Below are 24,610 nucleotides of genomic sequence, written 5' to 3' on the forward strand. Positions count from 1 at the left end.
AGTAAACTATTCATTTTAATTGAATTACTTCTGGTAAAAAAGAGCTGTTTATTTAATTTACTTTAAATGAGGACATATTCTTCCTTTTTTAATGTCTAAAGCGAGTGTGATTTGCAACTACATAGTTTTTGTCACTGAGTATACTTTTATTATTTAAATTAGTTTTGGCTATATTTATATATATATGTATATTTTTTTTTCTACAATTTAGAAAATATAAAACTTAACTTTTAGTTCATAAAAACTTTAAAAAAATGTGCTTTTAAAAATTTTAATGTGTAACTAAGAAATTTTATAAGTTTATAAAAAATCGTCCTTCGATATAAACTGAATCTTTATCCTAGCCCTTAACATTAAAACTTTTACTTTAATTGTATTTCTTAAAATATACATTTTTCAAATATAACAAACTGTAATAAATAATAGCTAATCATACATATTATAAGCCAAGTATAGTTTTAAGGTTACATAACATATTATTTAAGATAAAAATTAAAATTAATTGTTTTTATAAAAGTTATAAAATATTAAATATAAAAGAGACACTAATTTTGAATATTTTAAAAGCAGAAAAAAAAATATGTTGAAGGGAAGTTTGTTAACTATTTTGATTTTTTTACTTTATGTTGCTCTTAAGTAATATAAAAGTAGTCAAGAATAAGGTATAGCGTAAAGTAACTGAATTATACTAAGGTATATTAGTATTTAACATTATAACTTTAATGTATACCGTCATTATGAAACTTGTAAAAAAAATATTTTTTTAAAATTAGTTAGCATTTATAAGTTGATCTGTTTGCGTATAACTAATCTAACTAATAACTTCGACTTTTTATTTAAAAATTCGTATAATTTTGTGAAACTAATTAAAAAAAAATAATAAATAAATGGAGTATTTTTGCTTTACGATATATGAACTAATCAAGGACAAGACGTTAAAAGGTATCCAAGTGGTGCACGACTCAATAACCGTTTTTTCGTGCACCGAGTCTTTGGACCAAATATTTTGAGCGATTTTTTTGCCGTTTAATAAACAATTAATTATCTTTAAAAAAAATGTATAAACCTAATAAAATAGTTGATTTAGTTTATAATATTTTAAAACAAGTTAAAAATATATATTTTGCAGTACATTTGAATTCATAAAATGTTGAAATTAAAAGCTAAGTAAAATAGTTCTATAACACATTTGTTTTCGACCAATAACAACTTCTGTAACGCACAAATTTTATGTATTACATAAGTTTTCTTTAATTGAAAAATAAACGAAAAATTAAGTATAGTAAACAGTTAAACATTGTATAAAGGAAATTTAAGCTAAATAATTTGATAATATTTCCGCTATTAGTCTTAGTAGTTCAGTTACATACCAGAAACAATAACTAGTTGTTAACTTATATAAAAACAAAACAATGGTCTTTATTTTAATTTATAGCACAAATAACAGAGGAACAGAAAACATACAAAATTACAAACTAGAATTTAAATGAAATAAAAGTATATAAATGTTCTTGTTTTATTTAAGTGACTTTTTTATGTTTTGTTAAAATAGGTAAATACTATTAGTTTTATTTAGTTCATAGAAAAGTATTGTAGTTTGTGCTCAATAATTTTTTTCAATACTTCTAGTTTTTTTAAATTGTTAAAATTTAAATGATGTAATAATTATTGTTAAAAATATAGCATTTTTAAAAAAGGTAGCTATAAACTCCAAAATGAATATTTCTGAAAAATGAATAACAATTGCTTCTTAAATCAAAATGAATGTTCGAGTAACTATACTAAAAATCGTTCATAAAAATCTAACCATTAACCTTCGATTTAATTCAATATTAACTGAAACTTACGTTTGCTTATACATTGTTTACAAAATAATCGATCTTTTCTAAAGAATATTTACTTTAAAGAGCTTAGGAGACAAACATATTTACTGAATAATATTCAATCGTAGTTTAGAACAAGGGTTAGTAGCAGACTTGGTAAAAAGTACTGTGTTTAGTGTTAAAAAATCCCCAGCAGTAAGATTTATGTTGTCTTTTTATTAACTCAACTCCTATTACGGGAAACTTGTAAATACTTTATTTATACATAGTCCTTTATTCATATTAACTGAAGTTGGCACTTGGCAGCTTTTTACAATTGGCGGGCTAATTTTCATAGAAAAATTTCTCTTTCGGGTCGCACTGAATAAAAAATGTCTTCCGCGGACGGCAGTAATTTAAAATAATTATTAGACATCAACATAAAAAAATATAAATTATGCAAAAAAGTGTGATAAAATAAGCAATAGTAGTATGACTGTATGGGTAATTATAAAATTTAAAGTCTAGTCTTAAGCTTTTAGTGCAAAAACTTTTCGTATTATTGTTTTTAAAAAGATATATTTTGAGCTAAAAATATACCCTACCTCACAGGCCGCATATTTTTGTTTTAAGGGCCACATATGGCTTGCGCGCTGCAGTTTGCCGACCTCTAGTTTAGCAGTACCTTGCCTAAGCCTCCTCTAAACTTCCTACTTACATGCTTAAATTACTTTTTTATGTGCTTTGAAACTTGTACACTGAAAATGTGCGAAGCTGCATAAAAGTAGAGGTTTTCAAAACAGCAAGTTGAATAATTCAAAAACACAATTATAGAAATTTAGTCATGAAGAACTAAAAAAGAATGAGTTGTTGATGTTCTGCAACTAAATTTATATAATAATTTAGAAAAAACTAGCGGTTCTGTAAATAAATGCAAATGTTAGTTAGATATTGTTTATTGAACTACAAAAAAGCTCAAAAAGTTTGGTCCAAGGATCTTGTGCTCAAAAAACCTTTTAGTTGATTATCGAGTCGTACACCAGAACAGTTTAATGTCATGTCCATGATTAATTAATAAATGCATTCATTTAAAAATTTAAATAAAAATTTTAGCAGTTAAGTAGTACAGACAATATTAGAAGTTGATAACATGTTCAACTATGTCTTATGAGTTTTTATGCACAAATTTAAAATATATTTACTAATTAGGGTGGCTATTTCACCTAATAAATACTAAAATTAAAAAAATTAGCAATTCATACATAAAATTTAGTACCTAATGATAAAACTTGAATTTTGACCAATTTGACAGTGATCAAATTGTTGGATTGTTGGTGTGATTTTTTATGTAGTGCTGGTTAACAATTACTAGGGGATTTGAGCTTTGCAATTTTCCTACAAGTTGTAGTTTTTAATCTTCAGATTTTATAGAATTTTTAGTGTTCATTAAGGGTGTTTTATTTGTCTAAATATTTTTTTTTTTCTAATGTTAAATATTAATGGGGCATGTAAAACTACATATGATGTGACACATTCACATTTCCCCAGAAAGTGTTTGTCAATGCAAGGGATAGAATTTAAGACTGATGTATTTTAAACATTAAAAAAATAGTTAAAAAAAATAATTTAGATAAATTCAAAGTTGCCCTCACTCACAGCTTGAAAATTTTAAAAATATTTAGTAAACTAAAGCTAGTTTTAAATAAAAAAACTCTTTATGACTCAGGCCTGTTTAACAAATAACCAATCAATATAAAAATCAAAATAATAACAATATATTTTTATGATTTAAAATAAGAGGGTTAAAAAAATATTAGGAAGACAGTTTAAGGTCACTCAAGACAGTTTTATATATTTTATTACAAATTAGTCTAAAGAAAGGTCCAATATTCCTTTTTACTGAAATTAAGGGCATAGAGTGGGTGGAAAACTTTTTTTTTACAAAAAATAACTTTGGATTTTATATGAAAACTTTAAATGCAAACTACAAGCCTGTTTTTATAGAATTCAAAAATATAATTTAACTTTTGAGATATTTTATTTTTTGTAAAAAGTTTCCGATACAAACGTATGGACCGCAAATTTTTTGGGGTCAATTTTCTCGGAAATTTAAAAATTCACTAAAAACCTATCTCCTCCTTCATTTTTTGACCTAAAGACTTCAAATTTTCAGGAAATGTTCCTTTTAATATTTTGAAGAATCTGAATGTTGGAATTTTTGAAATTTAAAAAAATAAAAATTTTATCCACAAAAAACTAAAAAAAAGGGTAGTTTTTTGACTATAATTTTTTTTTTACTCTAAATTAAAAAAATTCCTACAATAGATTTCTTTAAAGTTTAATGATACACATTCTGTAAAAATTTGAGAAAGATTACTCAAAAAATGAAGGAGGAGATAGATTTTTAGTGAAATAGTCTTTTTTTGCATTTTTAGTTTTTGCCTTCCATAAGGCACCTATTGAACGCCCTTTCTTTGATCGCTTATATCTCAAAAGTTAGTTTGAATTTTTTTAAGTGGTTAAAAGTGTCTGATAGCTCAGATTAAATTCTACAAAATAAGATCAAGTTGTAAAAAACAAAGTGGACCACCCCCCTATGGCCTTAATATGTTCTACAGTTTCACGCGTGTATTTACAATGTGGTAGTGATACAAGTATTTTGCTTAAACATCAATCATACACAGATGGTTCATGTAGTGCAATGGATGTTATATGATTGAATTCAGCAAAAAACTGTTGTTTTAACCTGTATGAAATAAAGATTTAAAACTTAAGAAAAAATCAATTTTTTGTTTATTATTTTTGAATTGGTATTAGTTTTGGGCATAGGGTAGTAAATCATTTACTTTTACAATTTGATCTTGTTTTACAGATTTTCAACTAAGCTAAAAGTTCCTTTTTACAGATTTAAAAATTTAAAATAAATTTTGAGATATAGGAGGTCAAAGTCAGAGGCAACAATAGTTTCCTTATGGGAGGCTCAAACTAAAATGGCAAAAATAGACTATTTCACTAAAAATCTATCTCCTACGTTTTTAGAGATAAATACCTTAAACTTTTAAAAAATGTTCCTTGCAATATTTAAAAAAATAGTAGTAAAAGTTTTAATTATTAATTGTTTTTAAATCAATTAAATAAAATAAATTAGCAACCACAGTTTAGCAATTCATTGGTTATTTTGAAGCCTTATAGGGTTGCCACTTACTCAGGATAACTCAAGACATTTTGATTTTTTGAAAATCTCAGAACAATTCAAGCTAGTTTGAAATTCTTCAAAAATCTCAAGACATTTTAAGATTCATGAAAATCTCCGGCCACATTTTTTTTAGTTTTTGAATGAGATTTAGATTTATAATGTGAATTTTTGTTATTTTGGAACTAGTTTCTTAGAACATTACTTTTATTGATTTTATTGAAATTTTTTTATTTATGGATCTGAAAAGAACTCCGGATGACTCAGGAAAGTTTAAGTTCACTTTGGACGGATCTTAATAACTTAAAACATTTTTTCTGAATTAATGAGTGGTAACCCTGTTTTAAAAACTATAATAATAATAACTGTGCATTAGTAAACCTAAGTATATAACATAAATATTAAAATGTACAAATAATAATCAATTTTTATCTATAAACTGAAATTTTTTTTTACTTTACTAACTTTTTAAAGGTAAAGAAGTAAACAAAACTTACCAAAAATAAAAACACATGACAAAGTACACCCGTCACAAAATAACAATAGAACTTAATAAAAATTTAAGTATTGGTTATTCCTGGGTTTAGAAGTTGTTAGTTTAAACTTTGACTATATTGCTTTATCAAGATGGCTTCAGTTATGTTAGTTTCCAGTTATGTTTGACACTCTTTTGAGATTTGAAAGTCATTGTTAATTATCTCTTAAATTTTATAGAAACTATTATTACTAATGTAATCAGAGATAGGATTTTAACACTTTGATTTTCTTTTACTCTTTAAACTGATAATCTACAAGTGAATCAAGCATAATGGACACTTTAAAAAAAACCTCAGATTAAGACAGTAAGGTTGTAGAAAAAATAACCTTTAGGTTATTAAATAAGCTTTGAATTGCTTTTTACTATTTGAATATGTTTTAGATCAGGGTTTCCCAAACTTTTTTTCAAATGGCCCCCAATAAAGAAATAAAAAAAAGTTTTGGTCCCTTCAACATCCTCAAAAAACTACCATTAAAAGCTTCTAAGAGGACCTTATTTTTGTTCTTCATCAACAACTCCAGAATATCTAGTTTAAGTTTCAAAACTACCATAAAAACACCTAAAACCTTTTTTTTGCTCTTCATCAACATCTCCAGAATATCTAGTGTAAGTTTCAAATTGTAACCTTATGGTTCCCCTATGCAGGGTTGCCACATAATCAGGGAAACTCAGGGAAATTTGATTCTTTTTTTTAACTCAGGGAGACTCAGGGCAGTTTAGGTATTTTATAAAAATTATAAAAATATTCTATAAAAAATATCAGAGAAAGTTTTTTCTAGATCTAGAATGAGATTTAGTTAATCCAGTTTCAATATTTTGTTCAAAAAAGTTAATTTTATTTATTTTTAAATGCTTATTTGATTTTGTTTTAGCTTTGCGGCTAGTTCTTATTCTTATAATTAACATTGTAATTTTTTAACAAATAGTAAAATTTTAAGGGTTTATAAAAAAACTCAAGGAAGTTTAAAGTTACTCAGGGAAGATTTTTTGACTAAAAGAGTGGCAACCCTGCCTATGGCTTCTTTACTGCTCATACCTCCCCCCCTTTGGCCCCTTTGCTGCTCATGGCCCCTGAGTATCTTGGCTCCCAAGGGGGCCACTTGGCCAACTTTGGGAATCAAAGATTCCATCGATTGGATTTTCTCGTTTGATCTCAGCCTGGTCATTGTGCAACACAAATAATGGTTGCAACAACTTTCCAAGAGAAGATTTGGCAGGAACTTCAATGTTTCAAAATAGAATTGGTCCAAACAATTTTCACTTTGCTTGAACCTCTTGAACTTTAATGCATTCATTGGAAAATTTACTAAAGTTCTAAATTGTTTAATGCTAGCATCACCTAAAGAGTAGGAGCAAATTTTTTACTTTGTTAAGGAGTACACAATGTTTGCATTTCATAATTTTTTTTTTAATTTAAAATATTGATAAGTAACATTTTTATTTATAATACGAGGAACATTTCCCAAAAATTTGAAGAAGATTGCTTGAAAAATAAAGGCAATAGATTTTTAGTGATTTTAAAAATTTCTGAGAAAATTGACCCCAAAAAATTTGCGGTCCATATGTTTGTATCAGAAATTTTTTACAACAACTAAAATATCTCAAAAGTTAAATGATATTTTTGAATTCTACAAAAACAAGATTGTAGTTTGTATTTAAAGCTTTCAAATAAATGCCATGGTTAGTTTGTGTAAAAAAAATGTCAGATCTCCCCTATGGCCTTAACTTAAATGTATAATACTTTACAAACTTTAACTAATAGTAATGTGGAAACAATAACATACAAAAGCTAAAAAAAATTAATGTTGATAAATAATTCAAGTTTAATTAAATAAAAGCGCTTTATATTTAAATAATAGAGTTACAATGATTTTAATAAATTTACATGCACTTTCTTCTATGATTTACAGGTTTAGATCTTTTACTCTTAGAACAGGTGCTCTCATTAAACATAATTTTTAATAACCAAAAGTGTTTAAAATGTATTTTATATCTATATAAACATGCAATTTAGATTACATTACATCAGTAATATCTTTCTGGCTAGCTGACTCCACTTATTTTACATTCAAAATCAATAAAACTAAAAGAAAAAAAAGCATAAGAATTTGCTTTTTTTTTTAGAAAAAAAGCACAACTTTACAGACAAAATTTGCATATTTTGTGAATAATGATGCCATAGTACATCAAAAGAAGTTAAAATGTCTTTAATTTATGCCTATAATTAAAAACTTTCATTTAAGATATAAATTATAAGTCTGGACCTGTATAAGTGATTTTATTACTGTTTAAGGGCATAGGGGGGGGGGGGGGTAAACACCCTTTTTTGGTTTTTTATCTTATTTTATATAGTTTTTACCAAGCTACAAGATGCTTTTTACAGATTTAAAAAATTCAAAATAATTTTTGAGATATAGTCGGTCAAAGTTGAAGGCAACAATAGGAACCTTATGGGAGGCACAAACTAAAACGGCAAATAACTAGAAATCACTAAAAATCTATCTCCTCCTACGTTTTTTGAGATAACTACCTCAAATTTTCAGGAAATGTTCCTTGCAATATTTAGAAAATTCTGTCGGAACAGATTTTGAAAAAATTAAAAAATAAAAATTTTATATAAAAAATAAACAAAAAAAACAATTTTTTTTTAGTTTTTTTCTTAAAAATTTTTTATTTTTTAATTTTTTTAAATTCTGTTCCGACAGAATTTTCTAAATTTATCAAGGAACATTTCCTAAAAATTTGAGGTAGTTATCTCAAAAAACGTAGGAGAAGATAGATTTTTAGTGAAATAGTCTATTTTTGCCGTTTTAGTTTGCGCCTCCCTTAAGGTTCCTATTGTTGCCTCCGACTTTGACCGGCTATATCTCAAAAATTAATTTGAATTTTTTTAATCTGTAAAAAGCATCTTGTAGCTTAGTAAAAACTACATAAAATAAGCAGGGTTGCCACTCGGTCAGGAAAAGTCAGGAAATCAGGAAAAGTCAGGAAAAATTTAAAAAAATTACAAAAGTCAGGAAAAGTCAGGAAAAAATGGGGGGTTTTGAAAAAAAGTCAGGAAAAGTCAGGAAATTTGATAAAAATTTATAAAAAAAGTCAGATTTTGTCAGTTTAAATTTACAAAATTCCTTGTTTTCCAAAGCCTTTAAATGGTAAAAATTAATTAAAAGACCTTTAAAGTCAGAAAAAGATTCCAAAATTTTCCTAGAAATTTACAAAAATATTTAATTCTATTTCCAATGCCTTCATCTGGTATAAATTAGAAAAATATCCTTTATAAAACTGCAATAGTTTTCTATTAACATATTAAACAAGTACCCTACTTGAACAAGCAGATTTTGTAAGATTTTTATTATTGATGGTCTTTAGCAAGGACACTTCCATAGTGAAACTGTGGTATATACACAAAAGTTTATCTAGCATAATTTTAGAATCAAAGTGTTTTTTGTTTAAGTAAATAATTGAGTACTTTATAACTAAGCAGTTAGTTTAGTATTTTATGTAACAAGTTAATGTGTATACTTTACATCTTTATATTTTTGAAAAATATATAGATGACAAAGTTCCTTATATGTCGTTAGTTTATCTAGATACATTCATGCTAGTAAATGCTAAAAATGTGTGTTTTTTTTCAGACAAGCTGTGTTTTTATGGTAATAATAGAAGTATTTTGCTGATAGAGCTGTTTATTACAAACATCAATCATACACAGATGGTTTAAGTGATGTACTGGAAGTTTGATGATAGAATTCAGCAAAAAACTGTTGTTTTTAACCTGTTTTAAAATTAGATTAAAAGCTTTATATAGTTTCAAGTGTTAGATTATGTATTTTAGATAAAGTTTAATTTAAGGTTTGATTTAGAAAAGTCAGGAAAATTATGGTAAAAAGTCAGGAAAAAGTCAGGAAAAGTCAGGAAATTATACTCAGCTAGATGAGTGGCAACCATGAATAAGATAAAAAACCAAAAAAGGGTGTTTACCCCCCCCTATGCCCTTAAGTTGAATAATGTGGTTATTGGGGTTGAAGTTAGTTTTTTTGGCAACAACTTTTTTTCAATGTCTATTTTTTAAGATTCTTCTCAATGAAGCAAAAACCCGCCCAAATCATATCTTCCTCATTAGTCCAGTAAACATCACCCAAGTAATCCCTACCCCTACAATATAAAAACTTGAATTAACTTTTGACATATAGTTATCATTTGAAAAGTTTCGAATACAAACCTAAGAGCAGAAATTTTTCATGTGAATTTAGATGGAAATATAAAAACTTAATAAAAATGTATCTTATTATTTGTTCTTATAGACGTCAAATTTATGGGAAATGTTCTTTGTAAAATCTATAATTTTGCGTCAAAAGAATTTTCTTTTATGCATAACTAAATATTTTATGAAAAAAAGGTTTTTGTAAAAAAAAAGGATACAGATTGAAAAAATCCTTCTAATATATTTTTTTAATATTTATAAAGATTCAGGGTTGCTACTCATAGAGTAAAAAATGTCTGTCTAGACTAGAGTGATCTTAAACTCTCCTGAGTCATCGTTTGGTTTTCCAGAATAAGATCAAATGCTGTTCTTGAAAACAGTATGAAAGGAGAAACTATTACATCCAGAAATAAAATTAAAGATTGTATGTATGCATAACGATTAGAACTGTATGAAGTTAGAAAATACAAGTATTTTGCTGATAGAGCTGTTTATTGCAATACATCAATCATACGCAGATGGTTCAAGTGATGTAATGGAAGTTAGATGATCGAACTTACCAAAAAGATTGTTGTTTTAACCTGTATAAAAATAAGATTGAAAGCATTATATAGTTTTAAGTGTTTGATTATGTATTTTAGAACAAGATTAAATTAATAGTTTTTTTAGAAAATTAGATTTAAAAAAGTCAGGAAAATTTTAGTAAAAAGTCAAGAAAAGTCAGGAAATTTTTCTCAGCTTAATCTGTGGTAACCCTGCTAATAAAAAAAAGTGATCTAAAATGTATTTTATATCTACATCAACATGCAATTTAAATGACATTACATCAGTAATATCTTTCTGGCTAGCTGACTCTATACATTTTACATTTAAAGTCAAAAAAACTAAAAGAAAAACAGCAGAAGAATTTGCTTTTTATATAAGAGACAAAGTTTGGGAATTTTGTGTAATACTGAGTTCATAATACATCAAAAGCACTTAAAATGTCTTTAATTTATGCCCATTATTATAAGCTTTCATTTAAGATCTAAATTATAAGTCTAGGACATGTATAAGTGATTTTATTACTCTTTAAGTCAAAAAATATGTGATTTTTGGGGTTAAAATAAGTTTTTGGGCAGTAACTTTTTTTTTGTAAAATATTTTTTTTAGATTCTTCCTAATGAAGCAAAAAGACATTTGAATCATATCTCCTCATATGAATTTTATAATATGACACAGTGGGCTGAAAACGGGGATCAAGCGGCCATTGACATAAAACTGTCATAAAAAGCACTATAATACAATTTAAAATTACACTTAGTGTTATAATAAGAATAATGTTTGTTTTTATTTAAAAAATAGTTAAAATTTTGATTTCTAATGAAACTTAAAAAAAAAGAAAATAATAAGTGACTACCTCAAGAGAATTACATTTACTCCCATTTTAGTTTAAATATGAATGAATTTTCAATATCAAGCCGGGTGAAACTATACTCTAAATACAGTTTATTTTTAATTTAAGATTGATCTTTGTATATCAAAGTTTGTATTATTAACAATGTTACATTTGTACTAGTTTATTAAAAGAAAAAACCGTAAACATTTTGAACAATAAAAACATTTATTCGTTGCAAAACAGTGAAAAAACAAAATAATTTAGCCTATGATTAAAAAAAAGTACTTTAAATTTACTAAAAGATATAAGTCAAACAGTAAGTTCTAAAAACTTCTTTGAAATTAAGTTTCTAAAATAAATAAAACACTCTATTCAGTAGCACAAAGCATATGTAAAAACGTTTCTTATTCTGAACTACATGATGAAATTTTTTCATTTAGCTGCAAACAACTTCGCGCAGTATGTCCAACTTCTTTACAATAAGTGCAATTCAGTCTGTCTAAAGTGTTGTTAACATCTTAGTCACTCTTGTCCCATAATTGATTTAAACAGTCTGTTAAATTTTCATACTGAGAAATTTTTCTTGAAAAGTTCATTCTGTAATGTCTTAGAAACTTGTTGTTAGCTTCCAATTAGCTGTTGTTAGCTTTCGGTGTAGTTTAGCAAACCTCTACTGTTGTTTTGCTATAGTTTTGTATTCTTTGAATAGCTTATCAAGATCTTCTTTAACTTTAGATTTGCTAGATTTTGAAAGTTCAAGCTTGTCTATCACTTCATCAGCAACAGCGTCAAAGTTAGGCTTAGTTTGAAATGGTGTTTGTGGTTTTTGAACAGTTTGTATATTTAGATGTTAGTTAAACTATCCATATTACTGCTAGGTTTAAATAAGTTATAGTTATAAATCTACAAAAAATATATTAGTTTTAATCAGGTGCAATACTCTGACTATCTTGTATCATAAATAAAAATACTACTATAATAACTTCAATAACAGTACTACAAAACCTTAAATTTGATAAAATAGTAAAAAAAATATTTCAATAACTAAAAAATATGCTAAGCTACCATTTTTTGACCAATACTAACTGTTCTCATCGTTCTTGGAGCTTAAATGATCTGTAAACCAAAGTAAGTGAATCTATACACATTAACAACCTTCTCGAATATACAAAATGGTCTTTTTTGTCATAGTGAAAAACCAGGGATAGGATATTATATCAATTTTTTTAACAGAAATATCGCTTGTAAAAACCTAAAAAAATAGTTATATTCCACATGATGGATTTGTCTGTAAATTTGTATATTCCTTGTCATTTTTACTAAATTATTTTAAAAAAATTATGTTGGTTCTAAGGTGGCAAATTGAGAAAATTAACCCTGAAGAATACCCTAAATTGCCCAGAAATCATCAATGAATTTTTGGTGAGAATAGAAAATTTTTTAAATGAGAAATAATATACTTATACATTAAAATATTCAAAGAATTTTGACTTTTTTTAATTAACACTAAACCAAAGAAATGAAAAAACTTAAAAAACAGTTTTGTATAAAAGCTTTTAAGGTGTTTTTTAACAGTAGATGTACACCTTAATTTTGACAAAAATTTAAGTATTTTTCGATGCTTTTTTAAACTTAAAAAAACAAACTTTGGCTACAATTAAGCTTACATAACTTTTAGTAAACTTTTAGCAGAACAGAAACAAACCCAGTTTTTAAAAGACTAAACCCCGCTCTAAACAATTAAATAAAAATTTGCTTTAACTGTTTAGTCGTGAAAATAGTCAATGGCCACTTGCCAGCCCACTCTGCATGACCAAAAAATGTACTGTAATCCCTACCCTTATATAATGTATAGTTCATTTTTTTAGTCAATTTAAGAGCCAATGTTAGTTTGTTTCATTTCAAAATCCATCTACCTTATGGCCTTATAACACCTTTTCTCTAAATATAAAATAAAATGATTAATTTATAAATAATATTAATAATAAGTATATTTTGCATTAAAATAAAAAGAACAGTAATGGGTAAAATAAAATCTCTTTACAACATTAATAGTTCTAGATCTTAGTGGTAAAATTTATAAAATAGTTTTTAGTGTTTTAAGTAATGACAGACATTATCAAATAATTAATATTTTGAATATTACATAGAATTGTATTAATTGTTTTTAAAATGACTAACCAGATGAAAAACCCGCTTGAAAAAAACTTGCTCAAAGCAGTTACAGATGCTCATATTCTTATGGTTGGTTCTGGTGGAATTGGATGTGAGCTTCTCAAAAATCTTGTTATGACAGGCTTTAGGAAAATCGAAATTATAGACCTTGATACCATAGATGTTAGCAATTTGAATAGACAGTTTCTCTTTCATAAGTGTCATGTTGGAAAGCCAAAAGCATTAGTAGCTAAAGAGTCTGCACTCAAGATGTGCCCTCAAGCTCAAATTGTAGCCTTGCATGATACCATTTTCAATCAAGACTATAATATTCAATATTTCAAAAAGTTTGATATTGTTTTAAATGCATTGGACAATGTAGCTGCTAGAAAGCATGTCAATAGAATGTGCCTAGCTGCAGATATTCCACTGGTTGAAAGTGGCTCTTCAGGTTATCTTGGGCAAACGCAACTAATAAAGAAAAATGTTTCCCAGTGCTATGAGTGTCAGCCAACACCAAGGCAAAAAACTTTTCCAGGTTGCACTATTAGAAATACTCCATCCCAACTCATTCATTGTGTAGTATGGGCAAAATATCTGTTCAATCAGTTGTTTGGTGAAGAGGATGCAGACAAGGATGTTGCTCCTGATCAAGAAGATGAAGAAAACAAAAGCAATGGAGACAGCACACAGCCAATAAAAAGAGTTAACACCAGGGAGTGGGCAAAGGAAAATAACTTTGATGGTGAGGCTGTTTTTAACAAACTTTTTAATAAAGATGTACAGTATCTGTTGAGTATGAAAAACTTGTGGAAAACAAGAAGGCCTCCAACTCCTATGAAGTGGCGGGAAAGTGTTGACAAAGAAATGAATGTTGATGGCATTGATGTTCAGAAGTTGCTGACAACTGAAGAAAATATGGCACTGTTTTATCAAAGCATTGACCACCTTAAAAACAAACTCTCCCCTGAAAATGAAGTTTTGTACTGGGATAAAGACGACAAGCATGCCATGAACTTTACTTCTGCTGCTGCTAATATTCGTGCTGAAATATTTGGTATTGAGGGAAAGAGTCAGTTTAACTTAAAGGCTATGGCAGGCAATATTATTCCTGCTATAGCAACTACAAACGCAATGGTAGCTGGCCTTATTTTGTATCAAACATTTGATGCTTTACAAGGAAAGATTGCAGAGTCCAAAAACACAATTGTAGATAAGTTACCTAGAAACACTTCTAAACGCTTGATTGGTCCTCAGTGTCTTGACCCTCCTAGAGCTGGCTGTATGATTTGTGCAGATAAGCCCCAGGTTACAATAGCTGTGAATTTTGATGAGTTAACATTGAAAGACTTTAGGGATAAAGTTTTATGCAAAGGGCTTGGCTTGCAGCAACCTGATGTAACCACAAAAGGTAAAATTGTTCTTTCTAGTGATGAAGAAGATCATACAGAAGAGGAGTTGTTGAGAAAGCTGAGTGATATGAACTGGAAAAGCGGTATTGATATGGATGTTGAAGATTTTGTAACTGACTATAAAGTATTTGTTGTACTAGTTGCAGCAGAAAAACCTTTTGAAGAGGGGCAGTTTTTTAAGAAAGTTAGTGAAGGAGAAACTAAACTGAGTGGGAATTTGACTGAAAATGGAAATGGTAACCATGATGATGAAGTGAGTCATAACGGTCAAAATGGGAAGAAAAAAGAAGATGCGTCTTTGAATCAAAAGCGCAAAATCTCTCTAGTAGATGAAGCTCATGTTGATTCTAAGAAACTAAAGATAGCTTAAATAGAAGCTAAAGTGAATGTTAGATGTGGCTATAATGATCTTCACAAATGCAAGTATTTGTGACAGTTGGATTTTGTAGGCAATTTTTTGCTATTGAGATTTTTATGATAGGGTAAATGTTTTTAGGTTGTACTTCCAAATTCCATTTTATATATCACACATGTTTTCTTATAATACTTTTACAGTTGTTTTCTCATTTTTATTATTAAAAGCCAATGATCGTTTAAAATAAATTTTATAAGCATTTCTGATTTTAATAGTCTTATGTTAGTTTCTTTTATTAAATTAAGTATCTGTTTTTATTTGTGTATATATCGCATATGGATTTTACAATAAAATTATTCCAAATAAAAAAAAATCTATCAGTTAATCTCTTTAATTCATCATATAAGTTTGACCTACTGCTACCTTATAATTACAACAGTTTAGACTCTAAATTTTTGATTAGTTAAATAAATTTATTATTGTTTTTTATTTTAAAGTTGATATTATTTTCTAAAGATAAAAAAGAGTATGGTTTAAATAAATTATATACCTAAATCTAATTTAGTCTCCCTAGGTTAATATTGTTTACCATAATTTTTTTAGGGTATATTGCAACTATCAGTATAAAACGGGTAGATTCAGATTTCCACTACTGTTTTTGAGTAGCTTGAAAATCTTGCAAATCATTTGCATGTTTGCTGAGTCAGTAAAATATCTTTATAGCTTTTTTTTTTATACTCTTAACCCTAACCCACCTTACCATAACATAAAAAATAAACTAAAAATATTTTTTTTTTTAGTATAAAAAAATATCAAAAAAAGTTTGCTGACTCAGCAAATATGCAAATGGTTTGCAAGTTTTTCAAGCTACTCAAAAACAGTAGTGGAAATCTAAAGCCATCCCTATAATACTACTAGATTTTTAATATACTAAACCTAAAGCACAAAACCAAAAATTATGATTGATTGTATGTTCTAAAAAGTATCAGTAATGTAAAATCTACATAACAAATAAAATAAAACTAAGTTTTCTCAGAATTTCTATATATTTCTTCAATATTAGAAGACTAAGTTAGCATTGAATTTGATGAAGGTCTTAATAAGATGTATTAAAACTAACAAATACATTTTTAGAATATAGTATGTCATCTACCCAGGGTTGCCAAAACCCGGAATCCTTTTTATTTACATGAAAAGTAATGAAATTTCGATTGGACACAAAAAATCAATGTATAGATAATGTTTTTTTTTGTCATCATCAATTTATTTTATTATTTTTAAACATATTTGAAGTAGCTTTACAGTATCTTTTTAATGTTGTTATACTATTTAAGACAGCATTTTACCTTTAAAATATTTTTTACCATAATTTAACCTAAACCTTAAACTTTTAAAAACCTGAAAAAAAAATTCAAAAACCTTTGGCAACCCTGTCTACCTTAAATATCACAAACCTTTTTTAAATGTATTATTGTTGTTTTATTGTTATTATATTAACAGTTAAGCTTAAAAACACCTTATTTCACTAAACAGTTTTTACCCTCCTTAAAAGTCATTTAGCATTTTATAATTAGTTATTTGCTTTGTAACATTATTTTTCATCAGTTAAATTGCCTTGTAAGATTTTTTTTAAGCGAAAGAGAACGGTAATAAATTTCCCTTAATTAATTTTTGTAACTCATATTAAACAATTTTTTTACTAAAAAAAGCAGTTGTAAATAACTTTCTATTTCTTTACTAGATAATAAATCTATTGTTATTGTAGTTACAGAAAATATTTTAAATGTTAACTTTTATATTCAAATTTAATCAAGCCTGTTATTTTAAGTAAACAACCTTATTTTAGATACTAATAATATTGTATACTGATACCTTAATTTTTTCTGACTAACATCCTTGCAGAACCCAAATCCAGTACATTTCTTTACCTCTTTTTAATAGCTTTTTTTTCTAAACTTTCAAGTTGAAAAATTTATTTGGATAAAGTTAAACGACACTTATTATATAATTTTTATTTACTTCTTAAGAAGAAAAATGTTAACATTCTGATAGACTAGCTTAAAACTCATTAATTTAAATGCTTTAGAACTTAACTCCTTTTATAGTTTGTTTTAACGTCCAATGTGCTTCATTGTTTATGTTGCTAGTATATAAGATAAATAATGATTAAATTTAAATAAAAACAAATGATACAGTAATCTTTCTTTATTGTATCAACATATGTTTCTGTGTGTTAACAGATTAAAACACTTCAACTGGGTTATGTAAAAAAATAAGTACTGTAATGAAAGAATAGAAGCTAAAGTAGGTGTATACATATGTTCATAAAAATATAAAAAAATTCTACAGATTTATAGAGGTTAATAATAGGTAAAATACCTAATGTTAAATCCGACAGTTATAAAACTATACAATATATGTAGTTATTAAGTAAACTAAAATACACAACTGATCATAATATAAACCACTTGCATGAATGGAAAGAATAACTAATTCAAATTTATTTACCGTTGCTAAATTTATTGATTCACTAATTAATGGTTGTTGTTTTTCTTTTTATTAAAAATAGATTACAAACTAGTTTATATAAAATTGTCACTATATTTAGATAAAATAAAGTTATTATGTGATTTTATTATTGACTTGGCGTTGTTCATACAATTATAAGAATTTTTCAAAAATTTTCTTTTAAACATTTTACGGTAACAATGGTTATCTGGGAAATGTTTATCTATTAATTAAAATAACATACAAAGTATAAACAAAAAGTTACAATAGAGCTTAAAAGTTAAACCAGATGTAGTAAACTATATAAAGTAATTTGACTCAAATCAAAATCAGATGAAGCAAAAATTGTTTTATTGATTTTAAAGTGCAACACTATGCAACGTGAAGGTTATTTACGATAGCATATTAATTAGTGTGCCTATTTTTAAATCAAGAAGTTAAAAAGTCACAATTGAAAAAGTCATAAGGTTTTAAATCTGAAATACTCACTTAGTTTTTAATGCTTCTGTAATACAGGGTTGCCACAAGGTCAGGAAAAACTTTAAAAAATGTTTATGTTTTTTTAAAGTTAGGAAGTTGGACAAAATTTGAAAAAAAGGTCAGCTATTCTTAGTTCAAATTTACAAAATTCCCTATTTTCCAAAGCCTTCAAATGGTAAAAAAATATTTTAAATTCTCTAAAGTCAGACTAAAATTGCGAAATTTTCCTAAAAATTTACGAAATAACTTAATATCTAATGTCTTCATCTGGTAAAAATTAATAAAATGAGTCCAAAAAGAAAAGAAGCCCATAAACTGTGGCTAGATTTAGAGAGATGATTCTCTTCGACAAGTGTAGAGGCAGCAGATGAAAACGATTTAAATAGAATGAGGCGAATGGTTATAACTTCCAAGAAAATTAAGCGGCATGAAGACCAAATGAAGGAAACCACATCTTCATTAAATGAAGAGATTGAAAAGCTAATAAAGAAACGGAGAAATAAATTTTAGTACATATATAGTAAAACAAACTGTTTTTGATTAAGTACTTTATTGTTTTCAGGTTTTAATTGTAAAAGTTCCTTATATTTCTTTTATTTAGATAAATTAATGTTAGGAAATGCTAAAATATTGATTCTTTTTTCAGACAAGTTGTGTTTATAAGTTAGAAAATACAAGTATTTTGCTGATAGAGCTGTTTATTGCATATACATCAATCAAACACGGATAGTCCTAATGTAATGGAAGTTAGATGATTGAATTCAGCAAAAAAAACTGTTAATTTAACCTGTATAAAAATAAAATTGAAAGCTTTATATAGTTTTAAGTGTTGGATTATGTATTTTACAAAAAGTTTAAATTAAGAGTTTGATTTAGTAAAAGAGTTCAAAAAATTTTTAGTAAAAAGTTAGGAATAGTCCGGAAATTTTTCTTAGCTTGATCTGTGGTAACCCTGGTTATAACAGTAACACACTTTAGAAGACGTGGATTTTACATATTGTAGCGATTAGTTCATTTGATTATTTTGGATTCTTTGTTGTTTTTATTTCGTTGGTCTAAAAAACTAATAAAGCTTTTTTAAACAAAATAGAAATTAGTGAAAAAATGAAGAAAAAAAAAAATTAAAGTTAACAAGGTTTTTTTAAACATTACAAATCCGCTTTTTTCTAAACCAAATTTTAAAAACAGATCATTATTTTGTTTAAAAGTTAGTTTAATATACATACCCTAATAAAAACTAATATTAAAGAATAACTCATTGCACGACTTTTGTATTAGTAACTGTTATGTACATGAGAACAAATTGTACTTTATCAGGTGTTTTTACGATATACTTAGTTTCTTTGCTTTGAAAAAACAAAGAATATTGTAGCTACAAACTTATAACAATTAATTAAAACTATTTAAACTTTGATAGGCTGGAGAGTAACATCAGATTGAGATACATCCCCAAGTTTCACAACTTTGTTATATATGTAAGTTTCGTTAGTGATAAAGTTATTGTCCTTCACAACTGAGCTGTTTGTACGGTCTTTAAAAATAAAGAAAGAATTTTACGAGTTGTAAAATATACTTGGTTCAACTTTTAAAACATCTAGTATAGGGAGGCAGTGAACAACGTACGGCCAGCCAATGTATACAAAATTTAAGTAGAGTCCGGCCCGCGAAAAAGTAAAAGCATGTAAAACTGGCCCACTAAACAAAATTAAAAAACTTACAATAGATGTTCTGGGATTTGAAATAAAGTACAAAATAAAAAGGTCTTAAATACAATTTATGGAAAATTTTAATTTTACTTTAGACATAGAAAAAAAAGAAAACATAGCTTTTCAAAATGATTTGGATAATTGATTAATTTATTCGAATTAAATAAAATTTAATCTTTCAAGAGTCCGTTGCTGTTAGGTATGGTAAAAACCATGCAAAATAGATAGACATTAAAGGCTTACGAGTTAATAAATTAAAATTTGTATTTATTCCAACCGTACTTGTCTTAGATAAAATTGCACTAGTTGTTGCTGTTCAATCAAACGTGTTTTATGTTTTATTCAAGAATTTAAAGCTTAGGATTTTCCTAAAATAGTTTTTTTAAATTCCAAAACGAGATAAAAATATTTTTTTTATGGGAACTCATAGTAGAAGTTTAAATATATATATATCAAGGCATCCTCAAATGACATTAAAGTTTACGTTTGGAAAAACCCACGAAAGGTTTGTTTTCTGAAATTTTTTTGATACCAAAGGAAATAGTTGCCACTTGTCTGCAATTTCACGGTCAGAAATGAAACTACTTTGTGTCTAGAATTTTTTTTTTTAACTAGATTTTTTTTAAGACTAGATGCATGATGATAAAAGTGTAATCAAGAATTGTTTATGTCAACTATTAAAGGCTGCAAAGTATTTATTCTTTTTTTTTGCACAAGTATTTATAGAAAGAACTATTATGTCTTCTTGTCGTCAGTTCAGTACGTAAAGAATTATGCTTGTTATTCATCTTAAGCTTCAGCCATTATATTTTCAATACAACAAAGTTTGAATAAAATAAGTTGAACCATTATTTCAAGCTTGTATCATCAAATAAAAGTTGATGTACTTTTTTACATTATGTATTTCGTAGTTTTTTATTATAAATTTCCATTTGATTATTATATTAAAAGGGTTCTTTAACTTTTTTCATTATTTCAAACGTTAATTATATCATAAGTAAAACATTGCTAGCTTAATTTTTTTAGGATTTTATAATTTCAAACGAATAGTTTTGTGTAGTGTGGAAGACTTAGATTTACGAAAAATAAGAACCCTAACTATGTTCTTTGACTGGTTTGAATGAGCCTATACAACCCATAAAAAAATAATTTAAGGAAAAAAAACAATGCTTAGACATTTCAATAAAAACTTTGTTTAAACAGAAAATTTAAATTAATTAATAAATTTAGCTGTGGTTTTTGCAAAAATTTTAAATAATGAATGTAAAATTCAAAAGATGGAAATAGATTAACTTTCACTAAGTACTATATTACATATTACTATATATTATATTACATCTATATACTATATATTATATTATATATTACTATATTACATCACATTAAGTTTTATCTTAAAATCTGCTTTAGCTGGTTGTAAGGATAGCACCAGCTAGATTAGAGTTTCTAATCTAGCTGGTGCTATCCTTACAACCAGCTAAAGCAAATTTTAAGATAAAACTTAATGTGATTTAATAATAAATTCTTAAATTATGAGAGCTTATTTGTAAAAGAAAACTCTTTACTAAGTTTCATTAAGTTTTCAAATGAAAAATAGTAATTAGTAAATAATGATGATTTTGCATTGATTTCGAACTAGAAAGTATAATCTTACTTTATATCTTGTTTAAACTAGTTTTTTAATTCAAACTTTGAATGTAGTTTTTTTTTATACTTTAATGATATTAATACTGGAACAAGTAAAATTTTTATAATAAAATTACAAATTTTAGTAGCTAAATCAAATTATTAAAAATAAATATATTTTAAGCTAAATAATTTTATAGTAGTCAACTTTTATTTAAAATCTACTAAGTAATAGCTACCAAGAGTGGTTTTAGATCTTGTTTCAATCTTATAATTCTTATCTGGTTTTGATAGCTAAATTTTTTATTAGAATAGTAGTAAACTTTTATCTGAAAAATTAGTATCTACTTGGTTATAGTTACCAAGGGTGTTTTTATATCTTGTTTCAAACTAATTATTTTTATTTGGTTTCAAAATTTTAACCAACAGTTAGTATATACTAAACCAGGGGTCGGCAAACTGCGGCCCGCGGGCCAATTGCGGCCCGCGAAGGGTAAATCTGCGGCCCGCGAGCACGTTATTTTTTTGAATGGAATGCGGCCCGCGAAAGAAAATTTTGTGGCCCGCGAGCATGTAAAAGTGGCCCGCTGAGCAAAAATATATTTCAAGTAATTTTTTTTCGGTAATTCGATTTAATTTGTTTAGTTTGGTTTTACGTCTCTGTATAACATTTAAAAATAATTAGAAGAAGTTAATACTTTAATTTAAAAATATGAAAAAGACAGATTAGCATTCTAACAGGATATTTTTCTGAGTTTCAAAATAACTTCTATTTTACAACAGCAAGTAATTATCTGAAAAAAGAGTGCTTGAATTTAATAAGTTAGTTATATTATACCTATTTATCAACTAAACTAAATGCAAATGTTTTCCATTTTGTACAAAATTAATGCACAGTAATTGACTAAAGTGTCATTTCTTTATAGCTTAGATATTCTTTCCAATATTTTTTATACCTAAGTTTCTTTTATATATTTTTTATTTGTAAGTGTTATGTTTTAGTGTAAAAACATTTAAAATAACATAGTAATAAGAAAAAAGGTTTATTTAAGTTTTGTTTTGACACATTTTAATTTTTTAGAAGTTTTCTTTGCACTTTAACTAATTTAAATGCACACCAACTTAAAAAATGCTCATATTTTAAACCACTTTTTATAAAATACTTTAGTTAGTTTAAGTTTAGTTTATGCATAGTTTTCTAAATTTGTTTTTTCTACATGTAATATCTAAATTTTTACAGACACAATTAAAACAATATATATGACACAAACTATTATAGTTTTTGTTAGGTATACATTTTCATTTTTCAAACATTGATTTTGTCAAACTAAGTTAACTTTTATGCTTTGCATATCAATACACACATTTTCTGTTTTTTAGAGCTACCTATTTAATATAAACTAGACTTAGGGATAGTTTATAAACATTGACACACACTCAGACTATCACTATTTGAAGACTTCAAATCTCAGGCCAACTAAGTCATTTTATAAGTTTTTGGCTAAAATTGTTTTTTGTATACAAAAATATCAGGAATGTTTTTGTTAATTCAGGTTGGCTTTTTTGCTTAAAAGAGTGGCAAATTAAACTTATGATGTAAGTTTAACTCAACCCAAAGTGTTAGTTTCATTTATAATATATGTTATAATATATCAAGTTCAAGCTTTGAACTTGAAAATTTATGCTTAAAAATTTTGGAAAAAAACTTGAATTTGAGAATTTTTGAAAAAGCCTGGAGTTTCAAACAATTTTTACATGTAAAGTAGTGAAATTTCGATTTGACACAAAAAATTTAGCAAATAAACATTTCTTTATTAAAAATATACTAAAGTAGCTAAACAGTGTTTTTTAATATTGATATACTTTATAAGACACTTTTTAGACTTAAATAGACTAAAAAAATTTAGACTAAAAATTTAATTTAATAATTTAGACTAAAAATAAAAAAAAAGGAATCGTACTTTTAAAAACTTTTGGTGCATTGAACCTTTACTTGTAAAATTTCACCGATTGTTGTGCTTCGTGTTTGAACTAAACCAAGAAATTATACTAAAGTGTCAAAGTTAAAAAAACATCTCTAATAAAATTCTCAGATAAGAAATAGTTTTTCTATCATCTTAACATATTGATTAAAGTCATAACTTGATTTATGCGACTTTATAACCTTAATGCATTTCCTAAATAGGACTTTTTGTTGTCACTGATAAAAAAAACAAAAGTTTTTCATTACTGCCAACAAAAATTCTTTAAAAAAGTTTTCAATTATAAACGGTATCTCAGTATTAATAAAAAATTTTGCTACTTTATAACTTGCCTTAACAACTTTTTTCTGATAATTCTGTAGTTACTGAAGATAATCATGTGCTTTGTTGGAACTGACTTTGGTGATTTGTTTTTTTATCGTTTCTCGCAATAACTCCTAACTAACGTTTTTTTTTTGTTGCTCGTCTTTTATTTTACAACTAATTTTTTTAAATTCTTATTGCAGATAAAGAATTGTTGTAATGCTTAATAAATAAGAGGTTTTTCTCTTCGCTAATGACTCAATTAAGTTTTATACTTTTGTTAAAAATGTTTAAGAAAGTTAATTGTCCATTCCAGCTGACTTATATTTTTTGGCATGTAATTTGTTTACTGTTAATAAGTTTTGTTATTTCTTTATGTTGTGAACTTTGTTTTAACTGGGTTACTACACAAGCAGGCTATTTTAAAAGCTTGAAAACTTAGATGTGTGTGAAACTTTTATTTTAAACACTCTAAATAAATCTTAGAATTCCCAGAATAGTTTTTATGACTGTAGGGTAGTTTACTAATTGTAGTTTTTAATTGATTTTTTACACTTTGTGTACTTTTTAATGATGATGATATTTTTACTAGGTACTTTAGCTAGATTTACTACGATTTAATAGCTTTTTAAACTTTTAATTAACTTAGGCTGGTTTGATACAACTCAGACATAGTTGCCTTTCAAGTGACAACCATGTAAAAGACTAGTTACTAATAAGATATTTTATTTAAGTATTCGAAAATTAATTATGTTAAAGAATTTGTTCTAGCTTTCTATAATACAAACAGGTATTAATTTTATTAAATTAACTAATTACTAATTTTTTTTAATGAATGTAAACTATTTAACACGCAAAAACTTTTTTTTGAAGTTAATATTCCTAGAAATATGAAAAAATGGGTTGATAATATAACAAATATATAAAAGTAACTAATAAATTGTCTTTTAAGTTTGGTTTTTTTAGAGA

At 26.4% G+C, this 24,610-nt stretch overlaps 1 protein-coding gene across 1 annotated transcript; it reads left to right on the forward strand.

The window, feature by feature from the left end:
* The first annotated feature begins 13,274 nt into the window (after positions 1-13,274).
* On the forward strand, positions 13,275-15,355 carry LOC145834044 (SUMO-activating enzyme subunit 2-like). Its single transcript, XM_082941371.1, has one exon. The coding sequence runs from the start codon at positions 13,288-13,290 to the stop codon at positions 15,049-15,051; it is 1,764 nt and encodes a 587-aa protein (XP_082797497.1). The 5' UTR covers positions 13,275-13,287; the 3' UTR covers positions 15,052-15,355.
* Positions 15,356-24,610: the final 9,255 nt, after the last annotated feature.

Source organism: Thalia democratica, chromosome 4 (assembly GCF_965202585.1).
Source record: "Thalia democratica chromosome 4, ktThaDemo2.hap1.1, whole genome shotgun sequence".
NCBI classification, from domain to species: Eukaryota; Metazoa; Chordata; class Thaliacea; order Salpida; family Salpidae; genus Thalia; species Thalia democratica.